We start from the raw sequence: 25,368 nt of genomic DNA, 5'->3' as shown, positions 1-25,368 counted from the left end.
TTAAAACTCGATGAAAAATCACTATAGTTTTTCATCTCTTCTCTGGTAGCTGTCGGTTGGCCTGCAGAATTGAGCTTGTCCGCAGTCCCTGTCAGACGTAGATGTTAAGCCATCCAGTTTGATCTGCTTAAAGTCTCCTTGCGATGACTACCTTTTAATAGCTGCTTAACCTTGGGCTCGAGTCATGAGAACGGATAATTCACGACGAGAGTGTTCAATGGGTGACGAACCAACTTTATCCTCAAGACTCATTCGTCTGGATCCATTCTTCCTATGTGCATCCCCATCAACTACCCCAAGACGAGCCCCATATGATCGAGCAGAGATATCTCAACCTTTCCACCCGACCCCAAGACCAAGTCGTTCATCTACTTGGACTCAACATGGTTCATGTCCGCCTTCACGCTGTCAGACTCCCTATCAGTGTTCCCCCCTCACGCATCCGATTTGCAAGCGCAGCCGCCGCCATCTTACGACCGTCCTTCCCAGGAAAGTCAAAGACAAGTGAGATCTCCTCAATGGTGAGTTGCTTCGTCTCAGGGAACCACAGGTAAATGCCGATGGCGTATGCAATGTCTATGGCGATGTACACTGCGTAGTACTTCCAGGTGATGGCCTGCAGGGCAATGGGATTGACAAACTGGTTGAAGGCGTTGGCCATGTTTTGCACGACGAGGTACAGTGCTAGGCCCTTGGCTCGCAGGTTGAATGGCATGATTGTGGTCGTGTATGAGTAGTTTAGGGGTGTCCAGGCAAGCGAGTATGAACCGAAGAAGGTGAAGAGGAAAGGAATAGCAGCAATTCCAAGGGCTGATGTGCCTGTCTCGGCAAAGCCAGCTGAGAAGCCCATGACAAATGCATACGAGATGATCATGCCGATGGTCGATGTGAGAAAGAGTGGACGGATGCCATAGTCATCAATCTTGAGGGCAGCTGCCTCGGCAATGATCAAGTTCCATACAGAAAGACCGGCGTTGATAGACAAGAGATGAGAGGGCTTGGTAACGCCGACGGACTTGAGGACAGGAGAGAGATAGCTGTGTCTGGTCAGTACACTTGTCGGGGCCAAAGACGGCAGGACTTACTATGACACGATGCCGTTTCCGACCCAGTTGATACCGACACTAATCGAAAGAGAGATCCAGAGACGCTTGCGGTTGCCTCTGGTCTTGAGAAAGTCGAGCTGTAAAGGGTTAGTGAGTGATAAAGCAAGGTCCCAACCGCACTCACATAGGACGACTTGTTGCCTTGGCTCTCTTCCTCGATTGTCTGTTCAATCTCACGCATCTCCCACTTGACAAGGGCGTCGTTAGTGTCCCCGTTGGCATGATACTTAGCCAGAGTATAGAGTGCCTTGTCGTGCATGCCCTTTTTGATCATGTATCGAGGAGACTCAGGGGCTTTGATGATAATGAGAAGAACAATGACAGGACCGATGATTTGGCCCAAGCAGGGGACCCTCCAGCCCCAGGAGCTCGGGATATACAGGCCGATGACTTTGTCGCGTTAGGTTTGACTCATGATGCTAGATGTGCTCGTTACTTACTGCACATGATGGCACTGACTAACGAGCCAACGTAGTAGAAGCCGTAGTACATGTGGCCCATCTCAGATCGGATACGAGGGTGAGCAGACTCTTGGAGGAGAGCTGGTGCACCGACTTTGGTGATGGAACCACCAATGCCCAAGATGACACGAGCTACGGTATGGTTAGTATTGCTGAGAAAAGGAGCAGCCAAGTTACTTACAAACCATAAAGTGCTCGAGATCTGGGGCAAGGCCATTCCAGATGGCACCAACAACAATGAAAGCGGCTCCAATGATAACACACCACTTGCGGCCCCAGTGAGTGCAAATCCAAGCTGCAGGGAAGCCAAAGATGACACCAGGAAGGAATATACAGGCAGCGATGAGGCCAAGGCGCGTTCCATGGGGACTATCAAAGTGTTCGTTCCACTGCGGGAGGGCTTGGAGGCCGGTGAGAAGAGACTGGTCATCTAGAGGCAGTGAGCAAGCTGTCTTTTGTAGTAGAGAGGCAAATACGTACATCCAAGGTAGAATGGACACATCATACAGCCGAAGCAGTAGAGAACATTGAGTCTGAGACTGGCATCTTTCCACCATTTCTCGTTTGTGTTGTCTGACAGACGTTAGCATCGTTGCATCTTCAGATTGCGGGTAGAACGAACTGGGGATATCCCGAAAGGACACATGGGGAGAGTCCTGAGCCATGATAGATGAGAAGTGAGAGATGTTTGTCGGTGCGCGGTGATGAAGTTCTCATGATGAGGGCGAAGAATAGTACTTATATTCGTCGTCTACGGTCAATGCTGAGAAAGCCTCGGTCAACAACCCCAGCCTCATCTGTTGTTCCCCATGGGGCCAGTTGAGGAGTATGCGGGGAAGAGGGCATGAGCCAATGCGGACGAGTTCATTTCACCGCGTTGAGGGTGAACCAAGGCTTGTGGGACGAGGGTAGAGTTTAACAGATCTTGCTAAGGGTTTATCCGTTTGCCCTGACTCGGACACGAGAGCTGGGGTGTCACGTTAGGCTTTCCATTGGCGTCATTAGAGCCCGTGCCCACCGAGGCACTAGAGATGTGAAAGGCACTCGTAAAGGCATTCCAGGCGTCTTGACCGCCATAGCCTGTAAGGTGCGAAAGAAATGGTTCACAGTATACTCTGAATAAATGAAAAAGCACCGCATCGCCTTTGGAAAGAGGAATATGTAGCCATCTGGATCGCAATGCGGAGAAGTTCATGTCCCCATCCAGCCACTTCTCTCATATCTTGGGGAAGAAATGCTGCCATGCTATTGGCTACCAACGATGTCAGGGCTTGCGGCCCTGGCCTCGACCAGGTCCACTTCCTCGCTTGATTCCGAGATGGAGGGTGTCAATAGCGCCAGGAGCATGAGGCAGAGACGCCGGTTATACCAATATGGAGTTGACAAAGGTTACGGCAGGCGATGATATCTTGATGAGAAAGCATGCTCAAAGAGCTCTTTGGGGCTTGGGCCAAATGTGATGTTGGCTTACTCCTCCGAGAGCTGCTCGAGGGAGTGCAAAGAAAAGGGTGACTGAACAAAGACTGCCTCACTGAGCACATGCCAAGGAGGCAAAGACACTGAGGAGAAACAAGTCACCAATGAGTTTCGGAGTTTCCAAATCCAAAGTTGGACTCGGTTTGAAAGCATCGAACATCTCGGACTTGTCGGCGAGACGTAGGGTGAGGCTCTACTTAAAGTCTGACGTCGATGAAGCTGTAGACTCTTCATCACCAGATGACATGATGTCAAGGGACTCAAAACAATGCGATATCGGTGTTACAACCGAAGCACTTCAACAGTTTAAGCAGCTGCTTTACAATAACGCCTGCAGTTACTGTAGACATGGAGGGGTCGCCTGGCTTGCAAAGTTGGCCACTAAATTAACTCCCGCTAGGCCCGGAGTCTAGATCATGGGGATTAACCGGCGGTTCAAGTCCGACCTTGCGTTTAACCGAAGGCTGTACCAAACCTTGGCTCCGAATATAAACCGTGTGGTAAATTGGCGAATTAATATTGGTGTTGGCATCAGCTCAGGTGCTCCCTTGGTGGCGACGTATCTCTCCCGGATCCGACATGGCAAACCCAACTCTCAAGGGCCATCGTGCCCTCATTCTCACGACGGTTCCAGTGTCATCTGGTCCCATAGACGCCATCCGAGACCAGTTTCCTGATCTCGAAATCATCACCCGTGTTGCTCCTTGGGGTGTAAACGAGGTTGGAGATGGCTTCTCTGACAAGGATTGGGAAGACATAACCATATTGCTCACTCCTACAGTCCTCCCAACTGTTGAACAAGCTCCTCGAATACAATTCGTTCAGCTGATTAGCGCTGGGGCCAACCATGTGCTTTCCCATCCTTACTTTTTGAACACACAAGTTCCGTTTTGTTCAGCCAACGGGATTCATGGGTGTGTCGATTTGGTCATATTCTTGGATTCCAGGCTGACGATGAGTACAGACCTCAGATTACAGAATGGATCATCTTGACATATCTTTCATTCAACAGACACAGTGTGTCCCACTTTACGCAGCCTGACTTCCCTAGACATGCAATCTTTTTCTGCTAACACCACACAGTGACTACCTACTGGGAGGCTCAGAAAGAGGGTCGGTGGAAACAGAAGCCCGGGAATCCTGCCATCTCAGAAGATGTAGTTGGAAAGAGGATGTAAGTGCTTCTCCTATCTAACGAAACGTCCGCTAACATCCTTGCAGAGGAATTCTCGGATACGGTAGTATAGGCCGCCAGACAGCACGAGTCGCAAAGGCCTTGGGTATGGAGGTGTTTGCATACACGTTGAGTCTGAAAACAACACCCGAGTCACGTAGAGATGACTCTTACGCGCCCCGCGGTCTCGGTGACCCCGATGGATCACTTCCAAGCAAGTGGTTTTCGGGAGGCTCTAGACAAGATGTTCACGCATTCCTCGCCTCTGGCCTAGACTTGTTAGTAGTCGCGACCCCTCTCACAAGCCAAACTCGCCAGCTTCTGGCGAGGGAGGAATTTGAGTTGCTTTCAAAGAGCGGGAGAACCTACGTTGCCAACATCTCCCGGGGAGAGGTGATTCACACTGACGATCTTGTGGAAGCCCTCAACAAAGGATTGATAAGTGGTGCTGCTCTGGACGTCACGAATCCTGAGCCCTTGCCGGATGGCCATCCGCTGTGGAGTGCTAGGAATGTGACCCTGACTCCTCACATCAGTGCCTCGACGGTTTCCTACTATCCTCGACTACTGGACTTGTTTCGTATGAATCTCGAGAGGTTGAGCAAAGGAGAGCCTTTGATTAACAGAGTTGATAAAGACAAGGGGTACTAGAGAATACATGAGATTTCCAAGGTGGAATCGTTCACTGTTGGGCGAGAAATTGGTTCCCTGTGAAGGCCAGACATTTGTCAAATGAAATCATGCCACGGTAGTTGAGAATTCGAGCTTGTGATTATTTGGAGAGGGATGCTGTGGGCTCTATTTGCTTCAAGTCACAACACCACTTCTGAGGCCATCTTGGATCTTGTGATGATTGAACGACGGCGGGAGATAGCCATTGCCTACCACGTTGTACCAGCTGGAAGCAAGAATCTCAGTCTGACTATCCTCCTCGTTTGAAAGCAGCTGCGAGCCACCCTACACAAGCATGCTTCGCTCCCTGCATGACCTAACCCTTGTCCGGTCTCCCCATTACGTGTGTCTGGTTCGCCCATACGCCTGATTAGCCGACCAGCATATAATCTTTCAGCTTCTGGAACGTCTTACCATCTCGCCACCAGGACCGGCTATTCCTTGTTCCTCGACGGCAGTTTAACAGTCGATCTAGTTTAACCGACCCCACCCATCGCGATCCACCCCTGAGTCTCGAGATGATCTGACCAGGGGCGGCTAATTCCAAGCTTGAAGGAACATGATGTCAACTCGAATCTGGGGACCCCGGAATCTTTGCATTGTCGGATATAAAGTAACCGTAGGATATCCGTTATCTCATCTGACTCGACAAACACTACAGTGGAAACCAACCATCTATTTACTTGACTATCTTACACCATGGCTACCCAGACCATCACCGTCACCGAACAGAGCAAGGTTGTTATCGAGCCGGCCAAGGTCACCACCCCCCGACTTTGGATGAAGCTTGAGAATGGTGATACCGATGGTGTGCCTGAGTGGATGAGGAAGCTCCACGACAATGGCTGGACCATTATCAGCGAGACCATCCCCAAAGAAAAGGCTTTAGCCTACGCCGACAAGGGCCACGAGTGGCTTGAGAGTTGGAACTTGGGATACAAGCGCGATGACCCGTCGTCGCGAAAGGAGACCAAGGTTCCCTGGCACATCCGCGGTGGCCTCTATGCGCGGTAAGTTCTCTCCTGTTTGACGTCGACCGCAGTGCTAATGAAATTCTAGATATGGCGTTGCCCACGAGCAGTTTGTCTGGGATTTGAGAACAGAGGAGTCCTTAGTCGACAAGTTTGCTCAGATTTGGGGCACAGATGAGCTACTTGTTTCATACGGTAAGCCCCTCGATACCACCAATGCGTGATTTAACTGACCTTTCCAGATGGTGTCAACCTGTCTGTCCCTGACCAGGCCAGAGAAAAGTCGGACAGCGTCTTTGCCCCATGGTCACACGTCGACCAGTCTCCCCTGCGCACCAACCTCCAATGCATCCAGGGTATCATGAACCTCCTCCTAAACGGCCCCGAGGACGGTGGCTTGATGGTTCTTGAGAACTCCAACAAGTTCTACGCTGAGCTCTGGGAGCACTTTGGCCACAAGAAGGGACCCAATGGCTGGAACAAGTGGGAGCAGCAGTTTGTTGATAAGGAGATGTGTGACTGGCTTGAGACTAAGGGATGCAAATGGGTCAAGGTTTGCGCTCAGCCTGGGGACTTGATCCTTTGGGACTCAGTAAGTCAATCCTTATCTCACGTTATGATCTGGACGCTGACATCAAGAAGCGATGTATTCACTACGGTGCTACCCCATCGTCTACTAATGATCGCTTCGCTGCCTGTAAGTCAACGGTTTCGGTCCGAGACTTGGTCACCTGTCTAACTCGTCCAGATGTCTGCTTCAAACCTGCGGCTTTTGTATCGGAGGAAACAAAGCAGAAGCGCCTCGAAGTGTTCGAGAAGAAGCAGGGCACCGCCCACGATCCCGCCATTCTCCGAGTCACTCCCCGTCTGCCCCCAGAGGATCACCCTTCGTACGCGGATGCCGTGAGCCGACCTCTGCAGCAGCCTGTGTTGTCTAAGAGGGCGAAGCAGCTTGCTGGACTTGTGCCATACTGAGAAAAAAGGTTGTATCGATGGATATGGGGAGAGGGAGACGAGTGAAGCTGAAGATACACTCCGTTCCTTGCTCGACTTTAAATGAAGGTACCTTGTCATTCTTTTGAGATGATGCAAACAAAAAAAAATGCATTTGAGCCCAGGTGGCCTCTGTATAGCTCGAACAGTGACTTCTGGCAACTTATTGCTTTGGTAGGGGCTAGTTTGAGTGTGAAATTTATGATCGAAAAAGGCCTTTGTCTTTCTTACTTAGGAGGACCGATGGCGGAGTAGGACCCTATAAGAAAGATAGTAGCTACTATATCAAGACTTGTATCTGGACTATAGTGCTGTATAATGTTCATGGTTTCCATTAAACACTGCTTTCCTCGATTCTATAACAGGCAGTGTCTTGGTTGAATGACGAGCCAGCATACCTATACGGCAATTGAACTCTAGAATTATAAGCCTAATCTTGTGTGAAAGATGCAAAATGCTCCTCTCATCATTGATGATACTCCTCTAATTCACTCTGAATACTTCTCTAATAATTTACGGCATGCTTGCTAAGAAAGTGACTTGTCATGGCGATAGAGAGTTCCAGGAATCGTGCACAGGAATGCACAAATATCAACTCAGGAGAGGCAGAGAATATGGATCGCTAGTAGAGAGGATTGCCTTATATATCAGAACACCAAGAACTAGTGTCACAATGCAGATTCAGTATGAAGACGCAGATACTGGCACTTGAGCGCGAATTGTAAGTATACAGCAGGTATGCGTGATGTCCTGGTCACTCCATCTCGCATTCAGCATACATCAATTCACATAAGTATCCTCAGGCATGCGTAGCCCATCATTGATAGAACATCCCTTTGTAAAGAGTCAGCAACGGTCATGATGCGCACACGTCTTGGCTCAACTTACCATGAGGCGGCCACCCTCAACGATCAAGTGTCCACCATTCATGTAACCGCCTGCCTTGGAGCTGAGCATAAGACAGGGACCAACGATTTCCTCTGGGCGTCCGGCGCGACCTGATTTCTTGTCAGTTTGTTTACTGGCTGGATCCCTGACGCGAGAGGAACGCAAGCGTAAAGGGGGAAGCTTGGATCTTACCAGCAGTGCATCTCTTGGCCGCCTTGACGGCAAATTTGTTCATTGACGCTTCGTTGCTGGTGTTGTCGGTGGTGGTCATCTCAGTGGGGAAGATGCCAGGAAGGATGCAGTTGACGCGGATCCTCATCCTTGAAGGGATGTTTGTCAGCATTTGACGTCTATCAAGTCCTTGAACAGGGCATAGCTTACGGATGGAATCGACCAGCGAGCAGCTTGGATGTGTGTAAGGCTATATCAAGTCAGTCTAGTCGTAAACATAAGCGGAATTGGGTAAGTACAGGCAGCCTGGATATTGTCAGTAACCTCAGCCTCTTGACTAAACGGGTAGTAGGACATACCTTGGAAATGGCATATGTGAGGGATCCCATAGCTCTGGATACGCGTCAGAACACATAACATCCGGCATCAGTCATGTTACAACTTACCGCTGATTCGCCAGGCCAGCCAGAGACGAAATGATGATTACACTGGGGTCCTCAGACTTGCGGAGGAGCGGGACGAAACCCACTGTGGTAAAGTAGACGCCGTTGACATTCACTGAAGGTGAGAGATCAGTATAGCTGTCTTCTTGAAGCTAAGCAGTACTGACCGGAGTTGGTAAAGGTAAAGTGTTCACTTGGTCTGGTTAGTAAGTAATTCAGAGTTGATTGTTGACTTGACACTTACTCATCGACGCCATCCCACAGAGCCTTCTGGACTTGATCCGCTAGAGGGCATTTAGTAAGATGCGAAAGATTAAGTTGTCAGTGACTGACCATCGTTGTGATCCCATGCTGGGTAGTTAATCTGCCTTGAGACGCCGGCGTTGTTGACGAGAACGTCGATCTAGAGTAAAGCTGATGAGTCCTCAGGTCCTACCATGCAAATTTCCTTAAACCCACATGAGACTCCTTCTGGGATATGCTCTCTACAAGGGCTTTGCAGCCATCTTTGGTGCCGACATCACTCTGGACACTGGAACCCATGTCAGTCAAGCCCGACTCTGGCTGGTAGTCTGCATACTTACGGGATGACATTGCCGCCCGCCTCGTTAAATTCCTTGGCGGTCTTCTCAAGGACATCAAGACGTCGACCAGTGATGTAGACCTTGGCACCGTTGGTGGAAAAGCCTTGAGTGATTGCTGGATCAAACAGGATTAGCTAGTTACCATGACCTCCCCGGACCCTGTAAACTCACACTTGCCCAGTCCGGAGCCACCGCCAGTCACCACGACAACCTTGCCGCTGACGTCAAAGAGGTTTGAGATAGTGAAATTGGACATGATGATTGAGGTGCTTGAGAACGATGTGCAAGGATCGTGAGAACGAGATCTTGAGTGATAAAGATATAGGTATCGGAACTAAAAGGGCCACTTGGAGATGCTGTATTACAATGAATTCATACAAGCCGGCTAATCAAAAAATACCCGACCTCAACAATTGTGAGCCGGTTAAACTTGCTCTACTGGTTTAACAGCTGGTCAACTAGTTTTACCGCCGGCTTTTCCCCCGCAATTTCGTCTCCATGTGGGGATCACGATGCTCTACCCCAGACTCACGGGCTTCATTTATAACAGCAAAGACGGGGATATCTCACTCAATGCTCATCATCAAACAAACTAATCGAACGTCAACATGCATTCTACCAGCTCACAACAAGTCGCCGACCTCGGCCTCGAAGCCAACACTTCATGTGTCTTGATCAAGAAGCAGACCATCAGCATCGAGCCCATGCCCATGCCTGTCCTCAAAGATGATGGAGTCTTGGTCAAGGTGATGGCAAGTGGTATCTGTGGCTCGGACATGCACGCTTACCTCGCCGGGGGTGTGGGTGGTCGGCCGATCTTGAGTCCCACCGTCATGGGACACGAGGCGGCAGGGGAGGTCATTGCCGTTGGATCTGCTGTTATGACGCACAAGGTTGGTGACAGGGTGGCCAGTAAGTCTTGAATCCCAGAGTCTGCCTTTGTACGGCAATACCTTGAGGATCTCGGGTAGAGTGGGCTGACCCCTTTTCTAGTCGAGCCGGGTCTTCCCTGCAGAACTTGTGCCAACTGCAAGAATGGACGAAGCAACATCTGCTCAGGTGAGTTGAACAAGCCCTTATGTCATTGGAAATCACTAAAATGGTCAGAAATGAGATATTGTGGTGCCCCAGGTACCCATGGTACTCTATCGAGGTTAGTCACCCCCTACCCCTGACATGACTACGCTGACATTATTTTAGATACTTTACTCTTCCGGCCGACATGGCGCCTCATTTCCCATCTACCATTGGCTGGGATGAAGCAGGCAGTATCCAGCCGCTCGCGGTTAGTAACAGACCCTCCTTGCCTTTACACTCTACTCACACGCCTTCAAGATCGGTGTTCAGATTGGAAAGCGAGCCGAGCTCGGAGCACATCAAACACTTGCCATCTTGTGAGTTTCCATCACCCTCGTTGAAGGACCCGAGTGTTGACTCTGCCAGTGGCTGCGGCCCAATCGGTCTCATAACAGCAGCCGTCGCTCATGCCTACTCGGCCCGCAAGATCATTGCCTTCGACATAAGTCCCTCGCGAGTTGACTTTGCGAAGAAGTATCGGTCACCTCTCACAGGGAAGCCCATCATTGACCACGTCTTTCTCGTTGATGCCTTGGTGGGCCTTGAGGATCGCGGGCTCGACAATGGTGATGCCGACCATCATGTCACTCCTGGTGACTTCAAGTGGGAGCAGGCGATGAGGAACATGACTCGCATCATTGATTCATGCGGCTTGGGACTTGAAGGTGGTGTGGACAGGGTCATTGAGGCCAGTGGTGCTGAAGATGCGATGCTCAATGGAGTAGCCATCTGTAAACCAGGTGGAATTTGTAGGTGTCCCAAGAGTGTCCAAATTGGATATGGAAAAGCAACTGACAAACTTTCAGACCTTCAAGTCGGGCTGGGACACATCCAAACTCATCTCTTCCCCACCATTGCCGTAACAAACAAGGACCTCGACGTCAGAGGTTCGTCTTACCCTCCCTCGCATGTCACTTTCCAGAGCTAATATCGATTTAGGAATCACCCGATACACAGCTTCGTGCTTCCCAAGTGCCATTGACCTTCTTGCTCGTGGTGCTGTCGACCTCAAGTCTCTCATAACGGCTAGGTTTGAGATGTCGAGGGCCGGAGAGGCTCTCGAGGCTGTGAGAAGTGGAAAGGAGATCAAGGTGATAATTAGGAATCAGGAAGTTTAAGTTATGTGTACCAGTAGCTACAAAAATACAGGGCTTTCGCCATGGTGTCATGCGCATCAGCTTTAAACCCCAACCAGGATGAGCGATTGAGAAATGCCCGGACTCCTGACTCTACCTTGCATTCTTCTTCGATCGTCTGGTTACAATCCAGCAGTGACTGTAACATGGCGCTTTTTCCAACCCATGAAACTGTGCGAATGTCCTTCTTGTCTTTGACTGCCGTTATTGTATTGAAAGGTGTCATTTGAGTTTCTGTACTCAATGCTATCCTTGTCTATGTAGGTATGCGTGGCCAACAGCAAAGTACATGTTTGATCGGTAAATCCCTTATTATAAGTGAGTCGTGTTGATGATGAATTGTGACCACCATGTTCAATACCATCGTGCAAAGGACTTCGTTTGGGCAGCAAGAGATCACTATTATACAAAATCAGGACTACTTCATAGTATCAGCCATCTTCCATCGAACAATCCTCCTCATACCCTGTGCATATTGCCTCCCGATGCGTCGTTCGCTCCATTCGTAGACCTTGGTGCTAGTGACGTTCTGTAGGCATCTTGGGGCATCATTCCAAGAGCAGCAAAGGAGTCGGCTGGGTCCAAGTTATCCGGCTGTCCTATCAAAAAAGACCACGTGTGAAACAGATCATCAAAGAGTGGCTGGTCTCTTGATAAGTGATTTGATGCAGGGACTGCATCTTGAGTCGGGTTTGGCAGGTTGGCACCTGAGATCGGGTTCAACGGGTACTGAGAGGTGCCGTTCCATATGGATGGCAACATATGAGGCTGAGGCATAGGCCAAGCAGAGTGTTGGTCACCGTCCAGGTTTTGAGTAGGCCTGGAAGCACCTGGCATCGCCGATGATGTCTCACCCAAGACCCCATTGTTCGTGATGCCCTCTTGTGAGGGTTGCTGTACAAATGTTAATATTGGAGGACAAGATAGGGCAAGGATGGGAGCTACTGACCGCTATATTGTCGAAAGAGGTCAAGGCCTCACTGCTGGCATTAGACCGGCTTTCAAGCAGATTTTGGCCTATCATTGAGAGACCTGATTGACTGCTCGTTGAAGGGTTCTGTCTCATGCGTTGATCCAGACGATCGATTTCACTCCGCAACTTGATGGCCAGGCCGGGTGGCGGATCCCGTCTTGCCTCGATCTTTTCAAGAAACTCGGCCAGAACAATGAGGATGTTCCGTATTTGTAGGTACGACCATGCTGAGAGTGAGCTCTGGGTCACGTTTCCTAGCAAGTGGCCAACGTTGGCCAAGTGATGTAACTATCGGGCATGGTGAGGAGATGACTGGCTAGAACAGGAGAGAAACCTACCGAGACGGTATTCATGGCATAGAAGAACTCAATGGGGATGGTACTGAGCTCGTCGAGCAACTCACTTGCAGCGGCACACCGCAAATGGATATTGGGTTTTCCACTGCTGACTAGAACCATTTTGAGGGTCTGTGTGGTGATGAGGATATTGGCAGCTTCTCGGGGTTAGCTTTATACGTGTAAGAGAGTCAAGGGGGCCATACCTATCAGGCCATATCTATCAGACTGGGGATCACCAGTTATGGCCTTGACCCTCTTCAACTCGTCTGGCAGTTCTGCGTGGAGATCTGATATAAGGTGAAGCATCTCGGACGAGAAATTCTTGGGTGAACGTAGACGAGAGAGTAAGCTCGAAACTGCAGATCCGGGCTCGTCTCGTGTAAACTGCTGCTGCGTCTTGAATGTATCATCCAAATACTGCAGCAGTCGGTAGAGATCGGTGCAAAAGTTCCAGCCGCGTAGGAACGAGACTCTATCTGGTATCTGCAAAATCCCTGTCTCGGTGATGTCGACGTCGTCAAAGACTTCGGCCGGGTACTTGACAGATGTCTTGGCCTCGCGGATTCGAGAGATGAAGCCGAAGCTGTTTGAGATGTATTGGTCCTGTTGATAAGCACCCCAGAACTAGATGTGGTGAGTGGTCAGAAGAACGAAGCGGATTCAGCGGTTTATAGGTGACCTACCAGTCTGCGCCGTTCTTGTCTCTCGCGCTCCAAGATATTAGTAGGCCAATTTGATTCAATGTTGAAGCCAGAAATGCTCATCAGCGTGGTATAGTCGCCCAAGTGTGTTATCGCTCGTTTAAGATCCCCATTCTGCAAACAACATGACCCTAAAATTGCCTTGGCCTTCATAATCTGGTAACGATCTTGTATGTCGATATCCATCAGATCGTTCGGGATGGTTCCAATGGCGGCAGAATAGCATGCTGTGAATAGCGGGACGGCTTCAAGACGCAAGGGATGAGGGCTCTCGGGGACAGGCATCCCATTGTGTAGACGTCCGGATGCCAAAGCACAAACTGCCATGGTTACTGCGAAAAGACCACGGTCAAGCCGATATAGACTTTGTTGAACCTGGGATTGAAACGTAGGCCAGTGGAAGTAGGGTCGTCTGCGATGCGTGAGCGACCGATGGAGTGAAATGGTCTGGATGCTTACAATGGGTAGCAACTCTGGTAGAAGACGTCGAGCAAGCTCTCGATATCTTGGTGCTTGACGGTAAAGTTGTAGAGCCATTCTGGCAGTGATGTATCTGGTGGCTGGACTGGCAGCGCTGGAGGGCTTGCCTGGCCGTCTTGATCGGCATCAAACGGCGCTGGCGTTGCCCCAGGCTCGCTACCATCTGGAGCATCGGGCTCCAGTGGAGGTTGCTGCGTTGTTGTATCGCTGTCTACTCGCGAGCGACGAGGAGGAGGCTATATAAGAGGTCAACTGACTCTTCCAGAATAGGTAGCTCAACATTGACATAGGCTTCTTACTCCACGTCGCTTGCTAGGCCGATTGTAAGTACACGTGATACCCTGCTCCTCACATCGCGTGCATGGCACGCCCTCAATCCCAGGTGAACACTGCGGGGACGGTCAGCTGCTGTCGACTCTAATGCTGCAGTGGGACAAGAACACACCTTGCAAGCGTTCCGATGGCAGCGATCACAGGCTCGCTGCAGAAGTACAGGTAGCCCCAGTCAGTGTCCAAGTCATACATCGCCATGAGTGAGCCACTCACTGAGTTCCTCTTGCGCTTGCCAAGGTCATTGCCGGCTGACGGTGCAGCCGGGGCCTGAGAATCGCCGTCACCAGGGGAGGTCATGTTTTCCAATTAAGCGCTCAACTCGATTTGAGTCGGTGAATGAGTCGGAGCCCTTACCGAAGCGCATACATTGAGAAATGAGGAGGGACGCTGAGGGAGGTGATGAGGCCCCCTTGCAAATTGGCTAGTGCTGGTGCCGCTTCTATTTCACGTGACACCCCCTCTCTCATTCGCCGCTACTTCCTCCCTTGGGCAGAAGAATCAAGACAAAGGAAAAGCAGAAGTAAGGATAGACTTGTTAAAAAGGCTACTTGTCATGCTACCGAAAGCCTTGGGCTTTGTTGTCATTCAATTTTCTCAACTTTCATCTCTTTATTTTCTACATCTTTACCACTTTTACGGTTCCCCTTACAAGGTACCTAGGAATCACTATGTTAGACATGCCTTGCCTGAAACAACCCCAGCTCAGGTAGCTACAGCGTGAGGTATCTCATTAAATTGAATATAGATGGGAATACAGCTACTAGGTGGTACAGAAACATAGTACCCGTAGATCGTATTTGGTTTAGTAACACCGAGGAAAAGAAGTGAGGCAAGATCTAGAGAAGCAAGGGTTTCTTTGTAAGCTCCCCCATGACTAATAACTCCTTCATAGGTCTGGAAAAATTATTAGATATCAAAAGGTGATTCACCTCTCTTCCACTTGGCAAAAAGGAAGGCAATCATGGCGAAACATGTGAGGCATTTTGGACAGCATGTCTCAAGATTGCAATCCAGACTGTAAAAATGAATCCGTGTAAATGGTTTCAAGTCCATCTCTCGAGGGTTAGTGTCTTTATCAGAGTAGCAGATTGGAATCTCCAGTTCGGTGCCATTCTCTAGTAAGTTTCTAAAAGCGTCTCTGGTCTCCTGAAAAGCGGTCCAGCATCCAATAGTGGTGCTATGACTGTTAGCCTTCTTCTCCAGAAATGCCTCTACATCTCATTACGAACCATTTTACCACACGGCTCCCTGGCTCACTGTTTAGCGTAGCACCACACCTTGGGCAGTGCTTCGGGAAGTGGTTGACAGCTCGTAGAGACATGACTACCTTGGAACCGGGTGAGATGGAATTGGCCCACCCGCGTCGTGACCTCGGAAGCACCGTGCTTTGTAATCCATCAAGTAGATGATATTGACCAGAGTTGACAAAAGATTCGCCTGGGATATCTTCAAAACGGGTTGTGAGGAAGGCCTCAAAAATCTGGACAGGTTTAGTGGACTACTTCTCGAACATTTTGCGCTAAAGCGTACTCGCCATTCACAGACTAAGCTGAATTGAAGACTGAATGATCGACCCAGCATATCCTCAAAGAGGATGTTGTCTGTAGGAAGCGAAAGAATGCTCCGTGGTATATCCCGGTAGGCACGTCTCATGAGGGTCAAAGATCCGTGCAAGAGAGGGCTATGTAATAGTTTGTTAGCACGATGCCTGTCTCCGAGAACTAATAAGTTACATTACAATAAGAGCAAGAAGCGAGATGACGCTCTGGAGGAGACCCTGAAATGATTTTCCCTTCAGCGATCAGAATAATTCTCACAGCCGTGCTAATTTGCTACTTACCAACTCATGAAAGTGCGTATTAGTAAGTTGCAGCCTGTTTTGAGCCATGGCGAGATTCTCAGATGGAGTGGTGGCGGTCTCAGAAGTATCTGAAAAGCGGTTCTCAAGGCCAGTGACAGAGGACTGGAGGCTGAGGAGTCGTGTAGTCGATAATGACATGTACTCAGTGATTTGGCGATAATCTTGAGATTGAGAAGTCAAGAATCGCCTGCGTCGTGTTTATTAGCACTACGGTTTCTTAGGTCAGTTGGTTACTCACACGTTTAGTAGAGTCAGAGACAGATTGAGCTGGTCTTGGACAGACTCCAGAATTTGCTCAAGCTCTTTCAAGGTTCCCCTGCGGAAATAGTATACTGCTTTCTTTCCCATCTTCTGGAGGTTTGATGGGCATGCAGCAGAAGAGCTTCTTGGATGAGCTTAACGAGCCAAGTTAGCAAGAGTCACTTTGCTAGGTTTGTTTACTCTAGGTAAGTCCACTTACTTCTCCCTGAGCATTCTTCCAAGAATCCCGCCAGTCTCACCATCCCTTCCTTGGATTGGTCTAGTGAAGCCTCCACTACCTTGACGACATCTCCAGGCAACCGACATCCCTGCAGATGAGCCAGTTCTTTCAGGGTTGTATCAACAGCCGCCAGAAACATCTGAAGGGTATTTAGCTTCGTTTCGAGGTTTCTGACATCTTCACCATGACTTTTGACAGCCGAGATGTATTCAGCTAGGCCCTTGCATAGGGTGAGCCCGAGGGACACAAGCCCGGCCGAGCCGCTTGCGATCGAGAATGGATCTGACATGATGAGCGCCGAGATGCCCCTAGGTTCTTAGACCCTTAGGGTAGAGACACAAAGAGAAACGCCCGAGGGGATCTCGAGGGTGGGTTCTTAGGGATGATAGAACACTCTGCGCTGTCGGTAAGGCGAGAAAGGTTGGGCAGCATTGAGGCGAAGCTTGCATGTGGCTTGCCAAGTTTCACTGCATTTGCCAAGATCAGGCTACGGCATGCCTGCGCGTGGGTTAAGACATCCGTAACTCCTTGAAAATACTATAGCATTAATAAGCAGAGGGTGTAAAAATTATATGAATCAGTAAATAAGATACTCTAAGGGAGATGCAATTTTTAGTAATACTTTCTTTATTCTCCTATAAGTTTAATATATCGTTATTATTACGTTTAGACGAGGATAAGTTAATATTCCATGTACCCGGTTTCCTTTGACCTGGGTGACCGAACTCCTGCGGGTGCTGAAGTGCTGACCTGTGACCTCCTGGGAGCAGTATTTAATTGGCCCTTTCGGGCCAGTGGCGTTGCAAAACTCATCTCCAAGGCAGACCTGCCAAAAAGTGGAAACAAATGCCCTGACCGTCGCTGTCCCAAACACCCCTTCTTCTCCTTCCTGAAATGCACAGCTGTGCGTCTCTAAGTGAGGGTCATCCCCTAGCTCATGACAACGCTTGCTTGTCGACAAACACTCGCGTATCAAGAATGGCCCAAGATGGGCCGACATCGCGAGAAAAGGGGAATGTTTAGCTTGTGGGCTGGGTGTCGACTACTACGAGGTAAAGGGCCCTCTCAGTGTGCTCAAAGCCTCTGGAGAGAGTGGCTGTGCGCGCTGCAAACTATTGACGCTATCTGCGGAACTCTTCTCAAAGCATTGGACTCTAGACACTGAAGATGATCCAACTATAATTTTAAGCCCACCCTATTCAAGCGGTAGAGTTCTACAGGTTTGCCTGAAATGGGCCTCGTCAAGGGGAGGTGGAGATCAGGTGCTCTGGCTTGATGTCTCGGGAGAGGTAAGAGATACAGATTAAGGGAACCGAGAACATAGCTAATAGTGCTTCACAGAAAGATGAAGATATCCCTTTTCCAAAATTCGAAATCAGACGGCATCTTCCGGCAAATCCAAGGAGTCAAGAGTGCATCGAGTTCATCACATCTCGTCTCGATACTTGCAATAACCACGACATCTGAAGCATCTCGAGATTTCACCGGTCTATGGGCGGACTAAGAGAAGGGAATAAGAAACCCAGTCGATTACTGGAGATCTTCAACATGAATGGCGGTTTAGGCCTTATCCTCAGAGACGCAACAAACAGCGAGCAAAAGTACACCGCACTGAGCCATTGCTGGGGCTCACGACAGGAGGCACAAAAGATACCAGTTTTGAACGAGCACAATCTCAAGGAGCGATTATCAAGCGTTTTGAGTGTCTCCAAACTCACTAAAACATTTCAAGACGCTGTTGATCTGACCAACAAGCTGGGCCTCAAGTACATTTGGATCGATTCACTGTGTATAATTCAAGGAGACAAAGAAGATTGGCATAGAGAATGTAGCAAGATGGAGTATGTGTACGGGGAAGCCTATCTTGTCATAGGCGCGGCGTATGCAAAAGACGGCAATGGAGGACTCTACGCCCCACGAAAAACAGCGCATCGGGTCGAATTCAAGACACCGGAAGGGCATTCTATCAGAGCTCTCGTTAGAGATGTTTCCAAAATGCGGGTGGAGCATGCGGTATGGAAAAAAGCCGAGGACTTCTGGGAAGCCGATGACCTCCCACTCCTCTCTCGAGCCTGGGTCTTTCAAGAGAGAATGCTAGCCAAGCGCACCATCTACTTCACGGCACGCGGGCTTGTTTGGGAATATGGAACGTGCATTGAATGCGAGTGCGGAGAGTTGCAAGACCCAAGGGTTCATTGGGACGAGTTTGACGCAGGAGAAAGCGTCGAGAGGAAATACCGACACTTCGTCAACCGGGGCAGTGAAAGCGACAGAATCCAGCTGTGGTGCCACATCGTTGCTCAGTACAGCGCAAGAGGCATTGCATATCACACCGACAGATTGCCTGCATTGTCTTCCATCGCAAAGGAGATTGATAGCGGCGAAGGAGTGCTGCTGGGACGATATGTCTGCGGGATGTGGGAGAAGACGCTGCCGCTTCACTTGATATGGTGGTCTGAGTACAAAGACACTTCTCGGTTTCCCCGTGGAGAAAGCTACAACCCGACGCACATGCGGTCAACCGACAGGCGCATACCGTCTTGGTCATGGCTCTCGATAGAGGGCAGGGTAATTATCGGAGAGGATGTGGCAAACCTTTGGTTGAGAATCACGAACATAGAATACAGGCTGGCTGGCGATGATCCGTACGGGGAATGCGAATACGCAGCAATCACAATTGTTGGGGCGGTGGCGCCAGTTGAGGTATCCAGACGTCGGCGGGATGGTATCTCATGGCTTGTCGTCCGAGGGCAAGATTCTAAACCCGGAGGTCCGCTTTTGGCAGACACGCAGCCTTTCGAATACTCTGACGAGGAGCTGGCAGAGTCTCGGCTAGTAGCTCTGAGAGTTAGTCTTTCTAAGGCGAGGAGACCCTTACGTCGCATTCGCTGCCTGATTTTACGACGGGAGCCGGAAGAAACTAATAGGTATCGGCGGATTGGGTTGGTGAACACCTGTCATGATATGTTTGATGGCGTTGAGGAAGAAAGTCTTGTACTTGTTTAGTGCATGAGACTACTGGAGTGTCCTAGCCACACTGCTCGTGCTGCAATACATAATGTTGCCTTAACTGGCGCCAAGTACTTTAGGTAGCTCAGCTCTTCCTCATGAATATCCATCCACGTTTCTACGTGGTTTTACCATCTTCCAACAACTGTGAGTTATGAGAGGTTGGCCGCTCAGGCAGTCACGTGAGAAGTTAAATTATCATGGGCTAAGTATGACATGCAAACCCCGTAGACGAACCAATAGGGTTTTAATGTCATGGCCCGAACCCAGGGCCTCATGATAATGACGCGTTTTTAAACATCTTCAACTTCATCCCGAAATTTCTCTAGAATATCGAAGCAAAAAGCAACTAGCGCGATGGCTCCGTTTAGAAGTCAAAAGAGTTCTTCTGCAACCAAGGATAAACCCAAAGTCATACGAAGACTTGGCCATATGTCAGTTATCACCTCGCGCATCAAGTTCAGCAGCTAACACTTGGCAGTGAGAAATACCAATCAACTGTGCATTCGCTGGGATTTCTCAATGGATGCGCCATCTCTTGTCGCTACGTGATTCCTGACGCGTTGCTTGGTTCGGATCAATCTGTTGAGAACACGGTCGAGACCGCATTTGCTCGCGCCATTCTACAGCATCCGTTCTTCACAGTCGGCCGGATAAACTCAGAGTCGAAGAAGCCGTCTTGGGTACGACTGAGTCACATCGATCTGAAAGACCATATCGAGTGGCGGACTGTCAAAGACGCTGAGAGCTGCGATAATACTGTCCAAGAGGTATTGGAATGGCAGGTGAACAATTGTTTCACCCATCTGGAAACTCGGCCTCCCTGGAGATCAGTCGTTCTCAAACCTGCCAACTCCAACTTTGTCGAAATCATCTTTGCTTGGGATCACACAGCCGGGGATGGCAAGAGTGGCAAGATATTTCACAACAGCCTCCTTGCGAGCTTCAACGCTCTAGCAGACGGTAAGGAAACTGGGCCAGTGTTGAAAGATCGGGTCTTTGAGGTTCCAGTAACGGCTCTGACGCCCCCGACGCACAACGTGCTCAAATTCCCCATCTCTTGGGGATACATTCTCGCACAGGCGCGTGATACTATCAAGGTATCACGCGACGGCCCAGACTCGCCCTACATTGTAGCATGGGCACCGATGCAAAAACCGCCATGCACAACTCGCCAGTCAACGACTGCGGTTGAGGAAGATGTGCTGCCACAAGTTCTTGAGGCGTGTCGTCAGCACAAAACAACGCTGACTGGTCTTGCTCACGCGCTGACACTCGTATCCATGGCAACGCGTCTTCCCAAGGAGAAAGCCCCGGTGTTTCAGAGTGGCACGCCTATCTGTTTCCGGCGTTTTGACAACTATAGAACACCTAAGCACGCGAGTCTCAACCTGGAACAGACCGTTATGAATTGTGTCACTTACTGGGGCTATAAATATGATAAGGATATTGTGGCAAAGGTTCGACAGCAGGTTGGCGATCTCAACTCCAACCCGGAGTCCAAGACAGACCTTGAGGCCACGGTCTGGTCCGTCGCTGCCGCAATGAGGCAAAGAATATCTGAGAAACTCGCTTCGGGCACCGAAGACGACATGATGGGGTTGATGAAGTTTGTCGGAGACTGGAGGTCGTACTTTAAGGATCTGGAATCAAAGCAGAAACGTGCCTACGACTGGGAGGTTAGCAACCTCGGCGTGATTGACGGAGGTGAAAGACAAGGGGAGAAGTGGACGGTTGAGCGTGCTACGTTTACTCAGAGTGCCACTGTTACTGACCCAGCGTTGTGTCTTAGTTTTGTTGCTGTCAAGGGCAAGGCGTTGGCCATATCGTGTTGTTGGCGGGTTGAGGTCATTGATGATGAATTGGTACAGGGACTGTTGTCTGATCTGGAGACTTGGCTGAATGAGCTGGGAAGAACCGGGCATGTTTCTTTTGGGTGAAATAAGATAGACTGGTGTGTCTTAGGTATTATACGGTGGACTTTTCTTTAATCTCATAAGGCAGGGTATTTTACTAGTGTACGCTAATTAATAGGTAGATTCCACTTCCGGGCTTAGTCTCTGCCTCTTTAGCGTTGATCTTGGTTGGTTTTAACCCATATTGTGACATACAAAGTATTGGTCCTACTAAACCCAGTTATAGCACGGGAGAACGACGTAAAGCACACTTGATAGTTCAGTACAAAGTTGTGTTTCTATTTATCTAGATGATTTCTGTCAAGTTCCCGTTATCTGGATAACGATAGTAACCAAGTCGTTTTTTATCCATTCTTTGAACATGGACTCGACAGTACCATGTCACCTAGGTACCTAGGTAGGATGCACTGACTCTCTACTTAGAATCCTTGCGAACGGCACGCTTCACACCGTCTCTGCCCTTTACAACGCCGTACTCGACAACGCATGGCTTTCCACACTCTACAAGCGTGACAGTGATGATTTCAACCTTCTCCTTGGCGTACGCTTCGTAGTCAAAGTCGGCGGGGAGGCCGGGGATACCCGGGCCGGAACGAGGCTGCTGAGTGCTGCCCCTGTTGTCCATGTTTTTAGTGTTGATGTTTGTGATTGTGAAAAGTATAATGTTGTTTCGAGTCAAATTGTGAGATATTGAATTGTAGAATTTTTTACAGAGGAGATGGAGGGAGAAATATTTATATACCTATTGAATCCCTGTTTCTTTGTGATACGCGCAAGTTTCCCCTTTGTCTCAGTGACGTGGTATTCGCCATTATACTCCGATTCTCTGAAGAGTTTGGTTGTCTCACACTCACTGGTCGTCCTTTGGCTTCTGTGTGAAACTCAAACAAAGCGCGGGCCCATGTTCAGTGTCCGTGAACAACCATTTGTTCACTGTTGGTTTGTCCTTGGTAAGTATTATTCAGGAAACAAAGGGCTCGCCTCCATTCACCATCGCATCCCCTGTCAACAAAGACAAAGGATCACTTCATTCGAGAATGCTTGCTTACTATTATTGCATTCATTCCATAGCCATGATGACGCACAATCTGAATACCTCGAATCAAAGAAAGTGTACCTAATTAGTCTCTGATGCTTCGGCCGGACGGTTGAATCGAGTCGAAGCAACAAAGCCACCATCAATCACAAAGTCCGCACCATTAACAAAGGAAGCCTCTGGGCCAGACACAAAGGCGACAATGCTTGCAATCTCATCTGCAGATCCGGCCCTCTGAATGGGTGTCGCCTTTACCATCTGTCGAATATTCTCTCCAGCCTCTGATTCCAACTCCGCACGTATCATTGCTGTGGTGATGACGCCTGGGCTGATGCTGTTGATCCTGATTCCCTTTGTTCCGGCTGTTTTGACCGCGGCTTGGACTCGAACAATGTTGCCCCTCTTTGAGATTCCGTACGCGACGCCTGGGTTTCCCTCAAGGTCAATGCTGGCGTGTTGGAGGAGCTTGTCTTTTGGAGCTGTGGCGAGATGCTGTTCCAACTCCGGGGTGATCGCGCTGGCGTACAAGGCACTAGCAATGCTGGCGACTGTCGTCAGTGAGGAGCCAGAAGGCATAACCTCGAGGAAAGCGTCGATGACGTTGGCTGTTCCAAGCAGATCAACCTCAAAGATCTGTCGGGCAGTCCCCATTGAGGGAGAGATGCCGGCTGTGTTGACGACAGTGTTGAGAGTACTGGTTGAGGTCGCATGCTTGGCCAGCTTTGTAACTGACTCGTAGCTGGACACATCGACGATTTGGGTTTCCACATCATGACCAGTATCTCGTAGGCTGTTTGCAGCAGACTCCAATGTGTCTTTGGAGTAGTCGGCGAGAAAGACACGACGCCCTGCACCTAGGCGACGAGCAATGGCAAGGCCCATACCTCCCGCGCCGATAACGAGCAGTCCGTTTCGAGAAAAAGGCATCTTGAGTTTTCGGATTCACAAATTCCTTGTATCGACGATCAACCCCACTTAAAGGATTACACTCTGGGGCCCCAGAGGCCATTCAGGCATTATATCACCTCCTTACCCCATGCATGTGGCAAAGAAGCCAACCATCAGATCATGGCTTTTGTTGTCTCACCGCGGAATGCGCGGGGATATCGAGCCTCTATTGGTTTACACACTCGGGCTCGGGAGGCTTTTAAAGCCCGGTCATGGCACCACTAGCTCGAACCGAAGCGCTAAGGCTGCCTCTCGTTCCACAAAGGGTACTTGTCAGTTCGCCAAGGAACGCCTCTTCAGGTGGATGTTGATGAAGGCATCATCCTCCAAGGCGGGGTAAGAGGAAACTGTTGATGAGCCAAGATATGGTTAGTCTTGAGGAAATTACGACTTGAATAGGTTTTCTGTATTCTGTGGGATGAACAACAAGTCTGGCAACCTTACTAGGTACGCAACGGCCTAGTGGCTGGAAATTACACTTTGGGAATCGGCATTTCTGCTGAGCAAGCTGCGAGATATCTAAGAGAACCTAGAATCTAGCAAAAAGGTTCAAATGTATCACACACTTGAACAGACGGGGACTCGATCTTGGACTATTCGCCTTCTTCAAGACGACAACTGGGATGCGCTTGCGGACTGTGTCTGGCAGAAAGAAAGCTAGTCTTTAGGTTGAGCATTATCGCCCGAATGGAGAAGCCAAGACGAATTCGATATCAATAGACAGCTCTTAGGCCCTTCTTCAACAAGTACTATTGGGAGTCTATCTATTACTTTTAATCTATTCAGACTTGTCCCATGGTCGAATAACGACCTTTTCGCCAGAAACACCCCGCTTGTTCTTTGCAAGCGCCTCCTCAATATTATCCAGTCCGCCAGGAACAACCGTCACACGATTGGGAGTAAACAGACCCTTTGCAATCCATCCATCTTCACCTCCAAGGTGCTCAGAAAGAGGCTCACTCAGATATCTCAGGTGCGGGGCGCTGCCAAAGCCCATGACACCCTGCACGATAACCTTGGGTTCCTTGGTCTCGCCCAGTTCCTTTGCCTCGCTGTCTGCCTGGCTAACGGTGGCGACTCTGCTACCCTCGACCTTTAGTGCCTGAAGAATCTTGACTCCTAGCTTCTGCGTCACTCGGGCGCCGATTGTGTCGAAGACGAATTCTAGAGGATAGTCTCCGATGGTGCTGACGTAGTCTTCCAGGGAAGTGTTTGTGCGGTCCAAGACTGCGTGAGCACCCAGGGTAGTGAGGTATTCGTGGTGTGCGGGACTGGCGTTTGTAACGATACGCTCGAAGCCTGATAGACGTGCGAGTTGAACGGCGTATTGTCCAACTGAGGAGCTGCCGCCGAGAATAACGACAGCCTTGCCCTTGCCAACAGAATCACCACCCTCATCCCATGGCGCCGGCAGTCCTCGGCCAGTTTTATCGTAAAAAGCGGTAACAGCAGCGATCGTGGTCAACTGAATACCAGCTGCCTGCTCATCCGAAATGCTGCTTGGGGTCTTGGCCAGCAAAGCCTCTGGCATCTTGCAATACTGCTGAAAAGTCGTTGATTCAATGTTGCCAAGAATTCCCTGGAAAAACACGCGATCGCCGACCGACAGGCGGGATGTGTCTGGGCCAAGGGCGACAACCTCTCCAGCGGCATCAGAGCCTAGAACGGTGGGCCATTCTTGAACAAAGACTCCATAGTCGCGAATCTTCCAATCGACGGGGTTAATTGCGGTCGCTGTGATCTTGATGGCGACCTCGCCCGACTTGAGCGGTGACAGGGATCGTTCTGATGTGATGTGGTTCTCTCCCTTGCCAGCCACAGTGGCAGCCTTGAAGGTGGTCGGTAGAGACATGGTGACAGTGTAGGACTATAATTTTTTCAAGTTGAATTATCCACTCGAGTTCAACTTGGGGCCAACACTTCTCTTATACGAGCCACTTGCCTCGGCATGGCTAGATATCGATATCGGCCCGTCGCCGCATTCGTTGACAAATCCACAGAGACCCGCTTGTGGGATGATGCAAGCCGGACTATCTAACCTTGATCGGTTTGGTGTGACCCGATGATCCAGGCACGGGATTACGGATTTGGTTCTCCGCCATTCCATCCGGGTCGGGACGTGACCTAGGTGAATTTTCAC

At 49.8% G+C, this 25,368-nt stretch overlaps 11 protein-coding genes across 11 annotated transcripts; 4 read left to right on the top strand and 7 right to left on the bottom strand.

Moving 5' to 3' along the window:
* Positions 1 to 400: 400 nt before the first annotated feature.
* MRS44_012095 (uncharacterized protein) lies at positions 401 to 2,232 on the bottom strand (the record flags this gene model as incomplete). The annotated part of the gene is made up of 7 exons (XM_046272733.2): positions 401 to 1,037; positions 1,086 to 1,183; positions 1,231 to 1,496; positions 1,547 to 1,699; positions 1,749 to 1,997; positions 2,048 to 2,140; positions 2,190 to 2,232. 7 exons carry the CDS (start codon positions 2,230 to 2,232, stop codon positions 401 to 403), a joined length of 1,539 nt encoding a protein of 512 aa, XP_046133457.2.
* Positions 2,233 to 3,622: 1,390 nt separating this feature from the next.
* Positions 3,623 to 4,868, top strand: MRS44_012094 (uncharacterized protein; the record flags this gene model as incomplete). The annotated part of the gene is made up of 4 exons (XM_046279480.2): positions 3,623 to 3,957; positions 4,008 to 4,060; positions 4,127 to 4,217; positions 4,265 to 4,868. The coding sequence occupies 4 exons, from the start codon at positions 3,623 to 3,625 to the stop codon at positions 4,866 to 4,868; spliced, it is 1,083 nt and encodes a 360-aa protein (XP_046133458.1).
* A 720-nt stretch (positions 4,869 to 5,588) lies between these two features.
* MRS44_012093 (uncharacterized protein) lies at positions 5,589 to 6,835 on the top strand (the record flags this gene model as incomplete). The annotated part of the gene is made up of 5 exons (XM_046278539.1): positions 5,589 to 5,899; positions 5,949 to 6,055; positions 6,103 to 6,452; positions 6,503 to 6,557; positions 6,609 to 6,835. The coding sequence occupies 5 exons, from the start codon at positions 5,589 to 5,591 to the stop codon at positions 6,833 to 6,835; spliced, it is 1,050 nt and encodes a 349-aa protein (XP_046133459.1).
* Positions 6,836 to 7,633: 798 nt separating this feature from the next.
* Positions 7,634 to 9,195, bottom strand: MRS44_012092 (uncharacterized protein; the record flags this gene model as incomplete). The annotated part of the gene is made up of 13 exons (XM_046281171.1): positions 7,634 to 7,687; positions 7,742 to 7,851; positions 7,934 to 8,061; positions 8,123 to 8,162; positions 8,212 to 8,218; positions 8,272 to 8,305; positions 8,359 to 8,470; positions 8,523 to 8,548; positions 8,600 to 8,639; positions 8,689 to 8,758; positions 8,815 to 8,887; positions 8,940 to 9,054; positions 9,111 to 9,195. The coding sequence occupies 13 exons, from the start codon at positions 9,193 to 9,195 to the stop codon at positions 7,634 to 7,636; spliced, it is 894 nt and encodes a 297-aa protein (XP_046133460.1).
* A 352-nt stretch (positions 9,196 to 9,547) lies between these two features.
* MRS44_012091 (uncharacterized protein) lies at positions 9,548 to 11,216 on the top strand (the record flags this gene model as incomplete). Its single annotated transcript, XM_046283598.2, has 9 exons — positions 9,548 to 9,851; positions 9,933 to 9,998; positions 10,047 to 10,092; positions 10,140 to 10,224; positions 10,275 to 10,333; positions 10,383 to 10,765; positions 10,823 to 10,903; positions 10,956 to 11,107; positions 11,166 to 11,216. 9 exons carry the CDS (start codon positions 9,548 to 9,550, stop codon positions 11,214 to 11,216), a joined length of 1,227 nt encoding a protein of 408 aa, XP_046133461.2.
* Positions 11,217 to 11,611: 395 nt separating this feature from the next.
* Positions 11,612 to 14,274, bottom strand: MRS44_012090 (uncharacterized protein; the record flags this gene model as incomplete). The annotated part of the gene is made up of 8 exons (XM_065618679.1): positions 11,612 to 12,046; positions 12,102 to 12,413; positions 12,464 to 12,573; positions 12,667 to 13,087; positions 13,147 to 13,576; positions 13,624 to 13,880; positions 13,944 to 13,956; positions 14,090 to 14,274. 8 exons carry the CDS (start codon positions 14,272 to 14,274, stop codon positions 11,612 to 11,614), a joined length of 2,163 nt encoding a protein of 720 aa, XP_065474751.1.
* Positions 14,275 to 15,163: 889 nt separating this feature from the next.
* Positions 15,164 to 16,608, bottom strand: MRS44_012089 (uncharacterized protein; the record flags this gene model as incomplete). The annotated part of the gene is made up of 6 exons (XM_046276238.2): positions 15,164 to 15,457; positions 15,508 to 15,658; positions 15,711 to 15,754; positions 15,818 to 16,025; positions 16,077 to 16,233; positions 16,299 to 16,608. The coding sequence occupies 6 exons, from the start codon at positions 16,606 to 16,608 to the stop codon at positions 15,164 to 15,166; spliced, it is 1,164 nt and encodes a 387-aa protein (XP_046133463.2).
* Positions 16,609 to 17,867: 1,259 nt separating this feature from the next.
* On the top strand, positions 17,868 to 21,268 carry MRS44_012088 (uncharacterized protein; the record flags this gene model as incomplete). Its single annotated transcript, XM_065618678.1, has 2 exons — positions 17,868 to 19,166; positions 19,796 to 21,268. 2 exons carry the CDS (start codon positions 17,868 to 17,870, stop codon positions 21,266 to 21,268), a joined length of 2,772 nt encoding a protein of 923 aa, XP_065474750.1.
* Positions 21,269 to 21,659: 391 nt separating this feature from the next.
* Positions 21,660 to 21,869, bottom strand: MRS44_012087 (uncharacterized protein; the record flags this gene model as incomplete). Its single annotated transcript, XM_065618677.1, has 1 exon — positions 21,660 to 21,869. The coding sequence occupies one exon, from the start codon at positions 21,867 to 21,869 to the stop codon at positions 21,660 to 21,662; it is 210 nt and encodes a 69-aa protein (XP_065474749.1).
* A 492-nt stretch (positions 21,870 to 22,361) lies between these two features.
* MRS44_012086 (uncharacterized protein) lies at positions 22,362 to 23,207 on the bottom strand (the record flags this gene model as incomplete). The annotated part of the gene is made up of 1 exon (XM_046269577.2): positions 22,362 to 23,207. The coding sequence occupies one exon, from the start codon at positions 23,205 to 23,207 to the stop codon at positions 22,362 to 22,364; it is 846 nt and encodes a 281-aa protein (XP_046133466.1).
* A 799-nt stretch (positions 23,208 to 24,006) lies between these two features.
* MRS44_012085 (uncharacterized protein) lies at positions 24,007 to 25,080 on the bottom strand (the record flags this gene model as incomplete). Its single annotated transcript, XM_046280067.2, has 1 exon — positions 24,007 to 25,080. The coding sequence occupies one exon, from the start codon at positions 25,078 to 25,080 to the stop codon at positions 24,007 to 24,009; it is 1,074 nt and encodes a 357-aa protein (XP_046133467.1).
* Between the last annotated feature and the right edge of the window lie 288 nt (positions 25,081 to 25,368).

This window comes from Fusarium solani (genome assembly GCF_023522795.1).
Source record: "Fusarium solani strain SB1 chromosome Unknown bctg00000008, whole genome shotgun sequence".
Classification (NCBI taxonomy): domain Eukaryota; kingdom Fungi; phylum Ascomycota; class Sordariomycetes; order Hypocreales; family Nectriaceae; genus Fusarium; species Fusarium solani.
The sequence above is the reverse complement of the archived record's forward strand: the minus strand, read 5'-3'. Positions and strand labels throughout refer to the sequence as shown.